Raw genomic sequence first — 14062 nt, 5'->3', positions numbered from 1 at the left:
GCTCTTCAGCTATAGGAAGAGCTCAAGTTGACTTTAATTTGCAAGTTTTAGTGAGTAGAAATGATAATGTGTATTTGAAACTGTAAAACGTTGCCAGCTCCTAACTGAGCAGCACTGCTCCCAACATTTTACTCTCTAGAAGCAACTTGAATAAATGGAGAAGAAATACTACCCTCCCGTCCAGCCCACTTGTTACAGTATTTTAATAGATTTTATTTTCTAGAAAAGTTTTAGTTATAAACTTTATACAGGGTCACTGAGATGTATAGTTTGGGACTGGTGGCATGTTTGAGTGGGCCCCTTAAACTAGCTGTGTGATGTGTTTATTTGTGAGTTAATTAGAATGAAATGATTTTGTCTAAAAATAAATACATATTCTGATTTTTTTTTAAAAAGAAGAAAGCTGGATGTGGTGGCACATGCCTTTACTCCCAGAACTCAGAAGGCAGAGGCAGGCGGACCTCTGTGAGATCGAGACCAGGCTGGTCTACATAGTGAGTTCCAGGCCAGCTGGGGTTACAGGGAGATCCTGTGTCAAAAACAACAAAACAGAAAGAAAGAGGAAATAGTAGAGACAGTTACACACACACACACACACACACACACGCACATGCACGAATGCACACACATGCACACATACACACACACATGCACGTACACACACGTACAGACACACACATGCAAGAATGTACACATACACACCCATGTACACACACACACACCACTGCAAGTCTTTTGTCTTTTAAATGTACAAATAACGAAGGAGTGGGGCTGGAGAGATGGCTCAGCGGTTAAGTAAGAACACTGTTCTTAGAGAAGACCCGGGTTCGAATCCCAGCACCCACATGGCAGCTAAGAACTGTCCTTAACTCCAATCCCAGGGGATCTGACAGCCTCTTCTGTCCTCTGCAGGCATTGCACGACACGGGTGCACTCACATGCAGGCATAACACTCATACACATTTAAAAACAACAACAGCAAAGAGCCTGCGTTGATCCTTCTGATCGAAGTCCACACTTGACTGAGATGCTCTAGTGTTCATCCGATGCCCTTTTTCTGCTCCCGGACCCAGTTCACGTGTAGTTCTCTATCTTCCATTGCTGTGGAATCCTCTCACCTGGCACATTTTCTCAGACGTCCTTGATTTTGATGAACACCCATTAGAAAGGTACAGGGCAGAGCTAGTCTTGTTCTCCTGGACTGTATTTGTGGTTTTTCTCAGGATATCTGGGGCTTTAAGATTGGGGAGGAAGACTCCCAGGTAAAACACCTTTTCCGTGCGTCTTGTACACTGTCCCCATGATTCCTAACTGTTGGTATCAACATTGAGCTAGCTCGCTGGGCTTGTGTAGTCACACTGGGTGTCCAGTCTATGGAGTTGTTCTGCTGGCCCCCATTCTCAGCTCTTTGGAAGGAACCAACTGTGCCCAACTCACACTTAAAAGTGGGGACTCGCCGGGCGTGGTGGCACACATCTTTAATCCCAGCACTTGGGAGGCAGAGGTAGGTGGAGCTCTGTGAGTTCAAAGCAAGTCTGGTCTACGTAGGGAGTTCCAGGCCAACCAGGACTACACAGTCTGACTGTGTCTCAAAAAGAAAAAACCTGCCCACGTGTGGTGGCGCACCTTTAATCCCAGCACTCGGGAGGCAGAGGTGGGCGGATCTCTGTGAGTTCAAGGCCAGCCTCGTCTACATAGTGAGTTCCAGGCCAGCTGGGGCTACAAGAAGACCCTGTCTCAAAAAAAATAGTGGGGACTCCCAGAGGGCCCAGTAGCTACAGAAATTGCTTAGACTCCTGTGGAAAATGCACGTCTCCTCCCCCACTCATTAGTATTAATATAGTCGCTCATTCATCTTACGTGTGGAAGCTATGATTATTTGGCATTTTAGGTTGTAATCCAACACTCTTGCTGCTTGAAGCATCTGGCTGTGGCAGTTAGAGGCATTTTGAGCGACTCTGATGTTTGGAATGTGCCCATCATGCTGGTTTTCTGTTTTCATGCTCTCTTGCTAAATTCTCAGACCACAAGGTGCTCCAGCCTTGCGTCTTTCCCACCTCGGCCCCAGAATCAGCCAGTTTGCTAAAGAGTTCTAGTTCATTTCCTCTGAAAACGGTATTACAAACCAAAGTCTGCCTGCTCTTGGTGCTACTGGGCATCTTTGCTTCTTAGCTGAGGGCAAGAGAAGGTCACATATGGCCACTGTCCTCCCTAAGTTCAGCATCATGTGTGTTTCCATGTGCATATATATGTGACCATGTGACTGTATGAAACAGATAATGTCTTTACTAGCTTCAAATAGGAAACATCATAACCCAAGCCACCTACCTGCTTTTCTCCTTCCTCCTCTCCCTCCCTCCCCCCCTCCCTCCCTCCCTCTATTCCTTGTGGTACTAGGGAATGGACCCAGGACCTTACACCTCTTAGGCATTATAAAGGGACATTTGAGCAACTGTCCTAATCCAGCACTGTGCATTAAAAGCAGTATACACCTGTACGAGTGCAATATTTACATCGTGATGAATTCCTCTAAAGGGAAATGACACTAATTTGTTAAACTAATAGCAAGTTAACTTCCTTCTGAGATAATGTTGAAGTAGCCTCCCAGTGCAGTCTTGCTTAAACCTGGAAAAAACTGGTGTATTTAATTTCTAATAAAAGAAACGAGACATTTTTACTGTTTTGATGGCTCAGCGCTGCAGCACTTTTCTGGGGCCCTCCTTCAACAGTAATGACCTTGTCTAACCATTCACGGTAACTAAAGCGTTTGCTAAAGAAGTCATGACGTTATGGTCAAAGCAGTTTTATGGGAAGAAATTGTTAGTGTGTAACGGAATATATTTCAATACTAGCAAGAGTCAGAAGTTTGGGCCTCACCCATCTGATGGTTTTGCACTTGACCAAATACCACATCTTCTAGCTTCCGTGATTTCTGAAGCCACGTCTGGAATTTCTTTGGCGGGCCCTAAGTGGAAGCAGCAGGCCCTTCTCTGGCTGATTTGATAACTGGTCCCCTCGAGTTTATACGCCACATGTGAGGGACTGTGACTGAGGAGTCCAGGATAGTCTCACTTCCCCATCACCACCTGTCAGAATGGGGCTACAGAAACAGCAGATCAAATGTTTCAGGAAGGTTGGTATTGGCTACTGCTGAGGCTGGTGGTCGGTCCAGTGATCACAGCCCCTCAATTACCGCCTTGTGCAAAAGCACGAGCAGCGGTCATTAAATAATTATGCCTTTGATTAGTTGCTTTAACTAGTCATTGCTTTGAAATAAGAGAACACAATTTGGAGTTTTATTAAAAAGTTTCCCCCTGGAATTATCTAAGAAGATTTTGTTCAAACAAAGAAAGCCTGCGATATATTTTTTTGGAGGTAATTGAGAAGGGAGAAAAAAAAAAAAAAAGGAAAAGTTGAAGATGACCGCTTCCCATTATCACTCATTTCTGCAGCAGGGACACCGAGGGGTCCCAGCACCGTCTCCCACCCCCAGCGTCATCAGTGCCCACCCAGCCCAGGTCCATGTCAGTGAGGACTAAGCTGATTCTCAAATGCAGATGAAATGTGCCAGGGCCTTCAGATACTCTTGGGCCTTGATCCTGCTTGGCTGTTGACCCCAGATCTCACACGGGTGCCTTTACCGTACGCCATTCAGCCTGGGAAGCTGTGTGAACCACCTTGTTTCTTCAGTGAGAATTGAGTTTGCTCTTTGTATGTATGTGTGCATTTGTGTGTGTGTGTGTGTGTGTGTGTGTGTGTGTGTGTGTACATGTGTGTTATAGTTTGAATGCCAGGTATTGGTCCAGCAGTATGAATATAACAGCCTTGGGCTGAGTAATTAGACCAAAGAAAGGCAGAGAATTCCTCATGGTTGTGAGGGCCAACCATCCACTCTTAAGGTAAGCTCAGAGGAGAGTGGAAGAGGCCGCGGAAACCCGGCTTCAGTTTCCTAGTTAAGCCATCCTAGGAACATACACCGCCCCAGGAAGACAGAAGGACAGGCTATCCCTTTAGCATCCTCCCCTGGGTTTCTAATCTCTCTGAGAATGGGCCAAACAAAAAGTCTACGTTGTAAATGCATCCTGGAGATAGTGTTCACAACGCTCACATCTTAGAGTAGTCCCTGCTACGAGTTGCACTGTAGTGCTGTACTGAACTATTTTGTTGATTACAGATGGACTTGGACCCTCCATCCGCAACCCAGTACATCTGGGTCAGAACCTGCCATCCCCGTTGGTTTTGTGGCACAGTGTGTGTGGGGTTTTTGCTCCATTTTTATTCTCACTGTGGCTAGCGTTAGTGATGGTCCCCATATGTACATGCAACAGCCCACGATACAGAAGCAAGCCCTTAGCAATTTTCAGACCAACAGCGCTCTAGAGAAGCCAGTACTATGGGGATCAGATCTGTGGTAAAGAAAGCCATTCTAAATTGGATTAAGTAAAGTTTTACAGTGAGGGACTGACTGCTTGTTCCAGAGTTTTATTTAGTGGGTGTTTTTTTTCCTCCCGTCTGTGACTTAGAATTAGGAAGGTGACTAATCTCATTGGAAACTAAAAACAGTAAAGGTAGTTTCCTTCCTGCATGCACCTTCTATTTGCTTGGCCTTGGGTGTGTTTAATCCTTTCAAAGTCCCTTTTGGGGAATGTTTTAACACAACTCCTCCATGAGGTAGCTCTGGGGGGGCAACTGTTGTGTCAAGCCCCTTCACAGTGGAAGCAATGAGTTCACGTAGCCTAAGAATCTTCTGGATTGCATCTTACAGGAAGGGGAGGGGCCACTGCCTTTATTCATACATATAAGAAAACAGAACATTTACATAGTCTTGAGCAAATGATCATGCAGCCAGCACAGAAGAAATCTCATGATGCATTTGCCACAGACAAAAGACGGCATTGGAAGTGGCACAAAGCCACAGCGCCATCAGCTCCCTTGGGCCTGCCGAGGCTCTGGAGGGAGGGGCTGTGGTCTTCATATAAAGATCCTGGCCCCGCAGTCAGCCTACAGCGTGGTATGGCAGAGGTGCTGTCCTCCACACTAGTACACACCAGTGCCATCCTTAGATAGATGCACATCTAGTACAGGCAAGAGATTACGCCATCCAATGAAGCAATGACTCGGCTTTCGTTAGATGAACAAACTCACACTCCCTTGTGTGAGCCAGAGGGTACTTGACAGGATACTGTTAGAAGTGGCTGGCATGCCCTTCAACCCTCCCCTTCCTCCATGCAGGCCAAAAGACCCTGTTTGTTCTCCTAATTGACCCCGAGGACTACAACAGGCCTTATTTTGCCAGCACGTTCTATGCATGCCTGGGATGTAATTCATGTGGGCTTGCACGTCCAATATGACCGACAAGCCCAGACATACCACCTTGTGGCTAAGTCATTGTTTGATCAGCTAAGGAGTATTTACCTAATCAACAAGGAGCACTGTCAGAAGACCAGAGGTGATACTTATAAGGCTGCAGTTTCCTGGTGCAGTGACACAGGAGGGTTCAGGATAAAACTCTGCTGGTTTGAGCACACTAACAGACAGAGCAATACTTCATTCCGTTTATAAAGAGCTGGTCGGAAGTCTTACATTGGAAATATCTGCTTTTTCATTTTTCTTGTGCTGTCATAAAATAAAGCAATTGTTTTCTTTAGAGAAGCAGCATCACGAAACTTTGCTTTAAAGTGAAGTTCTGAGTCCCTTAAAGATCCCATAAAAATGTCCAAAAATAAGGGGATGTGTGACAGTTGGGAGTTGCTATCAGTAAGTGGTTCCAGCTACTCTAACTTGGTAGGAAGCCATGCTTTGCACATTTTCCTTTCCTCTATCTTTGAAAACACCGAGACTGTCTGCTAGTGATTAGAGTATATCACACTCACATTTGGCCATGGAGACCTGAGTCCTTCATTTACAGCTATCAGATACTTGACAGAGGAGTTTAATCCTGTCTTTCTTTGTTAGAGGCGTGATGCAGGATGTGCAGGCATGTAGATCTGAGTTTATGGGGTGGTATCCACCTCATCTGCCACCCTGGTGACTGCCATCATAGAGCAGCAACCGAGCGGCCGAGCATGGGTGCCAACACACTCGTCTGACCAGGTGTTTTGATACCGAGGGCCCTGCAGAAGCTTCTTCTAATCACTCCAGAATTGCTATATCGATCCAGCTTATCAACAGCTGTAGTGCTCTGAAGTAGTGGGGTTTTTGTTTTTTTTTTTTTGAGTCATCTTTGTTTTAAGATCCATTTTTTAGTTATTTTTAATTATGTGTATGTTAGCTTTTCTATATGGGGGTGTATACACATGAATGGAAGAGCCTGTGGAGACCAGAAGAGGGTGCTGGATCCCTGGAGTTGAAGTTACAGGCGGTTGTGAACTACTGGATGTGGGTGCTAGGAACTGAACTTAGGTCCTCTGTAAGAGCAACACACACTCTTAACCGCTGAGCCACCTCTCCAGTCCAGCAGTGTTTATTTTAAGGAATATTAATAATACCGTTGTTTGATTACATGGTGGTGAGTTGAGTCTCTTAACCAACTGTTTCTCAAAGTTTTTATCCTTTTAATCCTTAGAAAATAACTTTGCAACCAGTGGCCCTTGTGATGGTTGATCTTGATTGCTATCTTGACAAACTGTAGAATCAGCCTGGAAACCTCTGGGCTGTGAGGGCATTTCTAGGTTGAGGTAATTGAGGTGGGAGGAAGCATCCTGAATTGGGCAGCACCATCCCACGGGCAGGGATCCTGGACTGAATCAAAAGGAGAAAGCAAACTGAGCAGCACATCCATCTCCCTCTGCTTCCCAACCCTGGATGCCACGTGACCACTTCTCCTGCCTCCATGGCTTCTTTCCATGATGGACTGGACTGTCAGACTGTGAGCCAAAATAAATCCTCCCTTGTATAAGCTGCTTCTGCCAGGAATTTTGCCACAGCAGTTAGAAAAAGTCATGCAGCAGCTCTCAGCCATTGACTTCCTTGCCATGGTAATTCCTAGCAGACCTGAGTATGACAGCTCACATGGCTTGGTGCCATCGTGAGGACGATACTGTGCTCACTGTGGCCCAGTGTGGTGACTTTGTTGGCCCATGTTAGAGTTGAGAAAGTTCCGTTTGATTTGCAGGCAGAAGGGAGAAGAGGCCAACTCAGGGTCTGCACTCGGACAAGATCACGAGCGGAGTCTGAAGTCGCGTGTTTTGGGATGTCCACCCTTGGAAATTTCAAACATAAGAGAACTTGCTGAGGCCGTGAACCATTTAAATAGCTGCTCAAGTCCAGGTTAAACCCATCTATGAAAGAGACTAAGGCTTAAAAATGCAGGATAGGAAAAATAAGATGATACCCATAGCTTGCTGTGCTTTTTCCAACTATTCATAGAATTCTGATGTTAACTAGGTGTATGAGGAGATAACATTAATAATAACATCTAAATGGCTAGCCTGTGTAGGAAGAAAAAACATGTTCTGGGTTTTCTTTCTTTTTTTGGTCTTTTTGAGACAGGGTGTCCCTGTAGCCCCAGCTGACCTGGAACTCACTATGTAGACCAGGCTAGCCTTGAACTCATAGAGAACTGCCTGCCTTAGCCTCCCAAGTGCTGGGATTAAAGGCATGTGGCATGCCCAGCTCTGAAGTTTTTCTTTTTAACCTGAAATTTTATTAAAAGATTAGCCAAGTGGGATATAATGTTGCATGATCATAGTCCCAGTACTTGGAAGACCAAGGTAGGAGGAGTTTGAGGCTAGCCTGGGCTATGTGGCCAGACTTTCTTGGAATAATTAAATATTGCTCAGAAAAAAATGTCTTTTTTTTTTTTTTTATCATGATGGCCTTAGGAGTCACCTACTGCCCAAACCCAAGACCAAAGGATGCTATGGGGGGGAGGGCGGTGATGGTCAGTGGTCCACAGCATCAGGCTGGAGTACCCCAGGCTCCATTTGACGTGGTATCTCCTAGTCCCCTGAGATGTTATCAGTGATCATGTGATTGTATTTCTCTTTGGGAAGCTTCTAAACAAGGCAACTTAGAGCAATCAATGCCCAGGAGACAGATGCACGTATCAGGACCTTGGTATCAGCCAGAAAACAGTCATTTGTTTAAGAGGAAGAAAAAGCCGTGACATTTTATGCGTTGAAATTGATTATTTCATCAATAGGTTAATAGAAAGCCAGGCTGCAAGTTCACTTACGCACGCCAGCAGTAATGGGAGACTGGGTATGAGGAATGCAGAGCTGGGGCAGCCGGAAACGTTCCCTGCTCTTCCCGGGTGCCAGCCTGGATTCTGCCAATTTATATGTAAATGTTTTAGGAGGTAAGCTCCTCTTAAAGCTTCTCAGTGGCCACTTCTTTCTGGAACTTGTGAAACATACGCCAAGATTCCAGAGCTTCCACCGCTGAGAAATGAATCGTGCCAGGTGTGCAAGCGCATCAGCACACCCGCGGGGCCTGGCACCAAGCCGTTGACTGTTTCTGCTCAAAACCATGGCCGTTCTTCACTGCTTATCAGGACTTCATACTGGTGAACACCTGAAAAGCTGTCCCAGGTGTGGTGTTCCTCAAGACAGACACTGAGGAGACCTTGAAGATGGAGCAATGAGAGAAACTTCTTCACCCGTGAAAAGTTGCACTTAGACCTGTATGCAGTAGGACACGTCACGAACTACAGGCACCCACTGCTTGCAGGTTTCATTCCTTGCTCAATTATTTGTTGATGCCTTGGGTAAGCCTTGGTGTCTAATTAAAGCAGCTTTGTAATCGTTTTGTCAGCGGCCAATGAACTCACAATAGCTTGCTCTCAAAATTAAAGTGAAGTTTGCATTCTAAAGATACAGGGCTGTGTTTCAGAATTCTATGTACTTCCTACAGTTTAGGTTTCCTGCGTGTATTTTGTACTGTCCTTTATAAAGAAATGAGATTAACTTCAGCACCTGAACTCACCTAGGCATCACCCTGGGTCACTCATTTGCTGCCCACTAGAGACCTGGTGTTCACAGGTCACCGGGGCCTGTCGTCACACTGTGGCTAAGCATCTGGCTCTAACAGCACAGCAGGCAGGATGGGTGCTCCATCTCGAGTCAGGGATGCCTTGGCATGGGCACTTGGCCAGCCCTTGCTTTCTGAGTCAAGGGGTCAGTCTGGCCTCCCACCTGTGCTAACCATATCACCTAATGGACGCTTCCAGTGGGTTCCCTTCCTGACTGTGGGGTTGAAAGGCAGATGGCCCCGTGAGGAGCCTGTGATGTCTTCTTGGGTTCTGTGAACTGTCTCCTGAACCATTCCCTCATGTCTGAGGGAATCCTCAGGCCACCCTCTTCCAAACCTTAGGTAACCTTGTCCCCCTGGAGGTGACCATTAGCAGGATAGGGCCAAGTGGGATGGAGAACATGTCTTCAGAGTGCCCCTCTATCACATGTCGGCTGGGCATCACACACTGTGTACCATGTCCTGCTTGGCTCCAGATTTCTCTCCCAGCCCCAATGTCCCACTAGAGGTGACTTGGTGTCTGTCCTTTCTGCAGAGTTTTAAGGAGGCTGGGATGGGGAGGGGTCCTCGAAATTCCGAGTCTACCAGGCCTCCAGGGAAGGAAAATGGCCCTAGACCTTTGCTGTGGCTGTCCATTGCCCGGATAAAGAGCATATGGCTTTGGATGACTGCACTTCTGTCTGAGAGTGCCACAGCCCCCAAGGCCAGCGTTGGCCCCGCTTTGGGCAGCCTGGAGCTTGCAAAGGTGTGCATGCACTGTTCTCCCTGGGAACTTTGAGTTGGTGCAGACTGCACTGCTGATGCTGGCCCACCCTGACCCTCGCCAAGCCCCTCTGTGCTGGCCTCCAGGGAGTGGAGTGGCCCCCGGAGAAGGCCCTGGGGTGCCTAGCTGCTGTGCTGGACGTGACGTCATGTGCTGCTTTGACGTTTCTTTTCTCCCTTTCTCATTGGTTTTCTTTCCCGTTTTGTTTCCTCTCTCTTCTCCCTCTGCCCTCTCTGCTCTCGGGATGCAGCCAAACGCAAAGCATGGAAACTAAACCGTGTTGGTAGCCTGCGAAATATATACAGCAGCAGCAGCACCAACACCGAAGGTAACGCGCACCTCTCTGCCCGCACCGCCCCGCCTCCCTTCCCACGCAGACATGGAAGCACGCTCGCCCACAGCCGCATGCTCCCTGTTGTGTTTGCAGAGTCGTTTTGTGGTCTTTCCATCTCTCTGTTTGTGTGTTCTGTTTTACCATTCATGTCCCTTTTAGCTTACTTAAGTTCTGACCTTTTCCCTTCAGTCCTGGGTAGTGATGTTTAAATTACTTTGGAAACCTATTTTCCCCTCTCTTTTTTTTTCCCTTTTCCTTTATACATGTGGGCACTCAATGTAATATTTCCCAAGTTATTACAGTTTTTAAAAGTGTTAGTATCAGGTGTAATGATCTGTAGCCAAATACAATAGTGTGCCGTGACATTTAAGTAACAGTCTTAATTTGTTTTGTGGAAGCATTCTCCATAATGTTCTCTGCAGCTCTAATCCAGAGGCAGGCAAGCCTGGGCCATTTGCATGGACTGCTGTTGCTTGTAAATTCCGTGTATTGTTGTGTTTCTAAAGGTCGTCTGGTGCCAAAGTTCACAAATTGACTTGCGTTGCTTTTTTCTCCGAAGACAGCCGTCATTGCTTCTGTATAATAGCAGATTGGATTTTCCCCACCTTCATTTGAACAACACAATTATAAATTGCCTTTTTTTTATGATTACAAATGTCAAGGGTCAGAATTATTTTGATGCCAGGCAAGGGAAAACCAGTACCATCCGCCCAAGTGCACCGAAGGGGGGCTGGCGGGGAATACGCATGATGCAAAACAGGTCACAATCCAGCGAGCCTGGTATAATAGGGGGAATTTTTTTTCACTTAAGTGCAAGGCAAATGGGTCACGTAATGGCGAGCTCGTGCCCTAACACTAATTGACTTATTTGGGAATGATTATAACTGTAATATTTTTCTTAATGTCACTGTTTTTCTGGGCTGTTGATTCTAGCGATTGCCAAGCAGTGGCATTAAATCTCTTGTAAATTTTAAATTGCACCCTATTTCTGTAAACAAGTCCCTTCTTCACATCCCGGTCATTAACCTTTCCTGATTTATATCACCATCCTCTTTCTCTTCCCTTCACAATTACTCCTGTCTTGCCGCTGAAAGACCTGCTCTCAGCCAGGAAAGAAATGAATGCGGAAAACAAAAACCACAGTGGCTGGGCGTCTTATTAAAGAGCCATTTTGTAATCACAGTTTTGTTTTCATCCCTCAAGGGGAAATTGTCTGTTGAGGCACCACTGGAGCTTGGCCCTCTGTATCTTCTTTCCAAGCATTGAGAGAGGGTAAAAGTGGAATTGAAGAGTTTCATTCGTCATGGTTTCTGTTGGCTTTCAAAGGGTAGATGCTCCTCACATCAGATACCCCTTTCTTTGGTATGGGTGTGGGTTTGTTACAGATTTTTCAGTTGACTTTTAGCTGTAAAAACAGAAGTCATGAGGTCTCGTTTTAAGTGTAGTTGAAATGGACACAAAATTGGAGGCCAGTGGAGAGGAGCATCGTTTGTTCCTTAGCCTTTGGGATGAAATCTTCCCACTTAACACCTGCTGGGGGCCTTCTGGAAGGTATCAGTGGGTTGGCTGGAGACTCCAAAGCCCCAGGTGTGAGGCTTCACAGGAGGGTTCCCCTTCTCAGCCTTAACTGCTCAGGTAACATCAGCTTGGTGTCAGAGACAGCCAGAGCTCACCTACTCCTGGCAGGAGGACAGATAGGCTTGTGAAGGAGGGCAGGAGTTGAAGGGGTAGACCCACTCCTCTCTGAGTACTGGCTAGCTTAGCCAACTTGGAGCTACTCTGCACAACCTCCCCAGGCAATTCTTCCATTTTTCACAGCCATAGTAAGTTTCTGCTCTGTGTTCAGCTACACCTACGAAGCTTCACATAAGCGACACGATCATCCCCCATTAACATGGTATGCATACTACCTCGTTTACTGTCTGTGTTACAGAACTCCTGTAAGTACACAAATTCTCCCAATGCTTTCCTATCCCTAGCCTTGTCATAGTACCCCATGACTGCCACCTGTAAAATCCTTCATGAAATGTGTATCCTGAGCACTCTGACTTTTGTTTTAACCTGGGGCTTGAGGATAACACGAAATGCACCCATCTCGAAATGCAGCATTGCTTTAAAGTACTCCATTTCCTCATTTACTCAAGAGGTGCCCAGAAGACACCAAAATAAGGTCGGTACCAGTAGAGTTCAGTTCCCTGTACACAGAAATCTGGCTCACTAATGCGTGGGGAGGGAGTGGGCCTGATAGGCGCCAAGTGTGCCTCAGGAGTTCAGGGACCCTCCTGGGGACACAAGGTGTGAGACTGACAGGGCCCTGCTTAGAGTCCCCAGATCTCTCAAAGCCCTTGTCTTTGATATATGCTGGTTTCTGACCCCTGGACCACATGATCTCACTTGACCCTCACAGTGCCCTGCCAGGTAGATACTGTGTTATAAATGGGAAACTGAGGTTGTGGTAAGCCGGTGAGTTTTTAGAGAACATGTGCCAAACTGTCCGCTCCGGTGCCCCCACTCACAGATCTGTATGCAGGGGGCGGGGGTGACAGAATGTGGAAAAACAGAGTGTCAGGGAAGTAGAGGGGTGGGCTGGAAACCAGGCATGGCTACTTTGCTTGTCTGCCTCCGTCCATCAGGCGAATTATCCCCAAAGACAAAGCAGAGCTGGACCGCTGCACATCCTCCTGCAGTGTTCAGGCTTTGCTTTTTAGCCAGTAAACTCTCTCCCAAGTGCAGTGGAACTTTGAATGCCCTTCAGTAGTGGTGCAGCGTCAACTCGTGCATCTCCGGAGGCTGTTGAGAGGGGCGGAGGGTCTGTTAATGCTATGAGACTCCAGCTTGCAGCGCTCCCCCAGCCCATGGAGAGAAGGTCTAGATACCAAGTGACTACAGCTCACCTCCACTGTTGGCTCTGGAAAATACTTCTGAGAAAGTTCCTAGGAGCTAGGAAACACCATGTAGGGGAAGAGGGAGACCTGCGTGGCAGCATCCCTCCACAGCAGTGTGGCACATTGGGCAGACCCTCCCTCCCCCCTGCTGCAGAGACAGGGGACTCACCAGCTGAGTGAACACGCTGAGCCTCTGGAAGCCGTTAGCCTCTTTGGCACAGAAAATGACTTCTGCTGTGTGGATAAGGAGCACAGCAGAGGTCAGCAGGGCTGGGACAAGGGCCCTGCCTGGTGTGCATAGGCCACCTCACACTGCAGAGGACCTTTGAACCCCAGAGTCAGTGAGACTCAGAAGTAGTCTAGAGTCCCAGTGCTCCAGATGCAGAGAATGAGTGACTGAGTGCCCAGCCCCAACAGACAAGTCTAAAAGGCAGTCCCTACACCTAAGGCTCGGGATGTCGCGGAAGAGGGGGCAAAGCGATTGTAAGAGCCAGAGGACCAGGACGCCTGCTGCTAGATAATGCAGTCTAGATAGGACAGGGTCGCAAGCTACGCCCATGAAATCTCAACAATATGGCTGCCTGGACCTGTGTCGTGACAGCAGCAGCTGACATGCAGCATGGATGGGGGAAGTCACAGGGTGACTCTGGGTGCAGAGCTGCTGGCAGTCAGAGCCTACGGAGAGGGGGCAAACCCGTTTTCTCCAGGATAGCCCTAATGGATTATCCAACCCCAAGTGGTCATCCCTAAACACACATGCATATGAGCACCACTAAATGGATTCAGTAAGTTGTGTTCGTGCGTGCAAGCACACACACAGGTACACAAGACACACATGCATATGAGCACCACTAAATGGATTCAGTAAGTTGTGTTCGTGCATGCAAGCACACACACAGGTACACAAGAGATAGATAGATAGATAGATAGATAGATAGATAGATGATAGATAGATAGATAGATAGATGATAGATTAGATAGATTGATAGATAGATAGAAGATAGATAGATAGATAGATGATAGATAGATGATAGATTAGATAGATTGATAGATAGATAGAAGATAGATAGATAGATAGATGATAGATAGATGATAGATTAGATAGATTGA

At 46.9% G+C, this 14062-nt stretch overlaps 1 protein-coding gene across 10 annotated transcripts in view; it reads left to right on the top strand.

The window, feature by feature from the left end:
• Agap1 (ArfGAP with GTPase domain, ankyrin repeat and PH domain 1) overlaps nt 1–14062 on the top strand; it is a 511278-nt gene that overhangs the window by 422072 nt on the left and 75144 nt on the right. For 4 of the 10 annotated variants that reach the window (XM_008823665.3, XM_008823667.3, XM_008823670.3 and 1 more), the window contains one exon: nt 9984–10061. The exons of the other annotated variants lie outside the window; for them this stretch is intronic. In XM_008823665.3, the coding sequence (XP_008821887.1) occupies nt 9984–10061 (78 nt within the window). The remainder of the gene's footprint in view (nt 1–9983; nt 10062–14062) is intronic. 10 annotated transcript variants of the gene reach the window in all.

This window comes from Nannospalax galili, unplaced genomic scaffold, assembly GCF_000622305.1.
Source record: "Nannospalax galili isolate Female #2095 unplaced genomic scaffold, S.galili_v1.0 scaffold149, whole genome shotgun sequence".
Taxonomy (NCBI): Eukaryota; Metazoa; Chordata; class Mammalia; order Rodentia; family Spalacidae; genus Nannospalax; species Nannospalax galili.
This window is presented reverse-complemented; position numbering and strand designations above follow the sequence as displayed.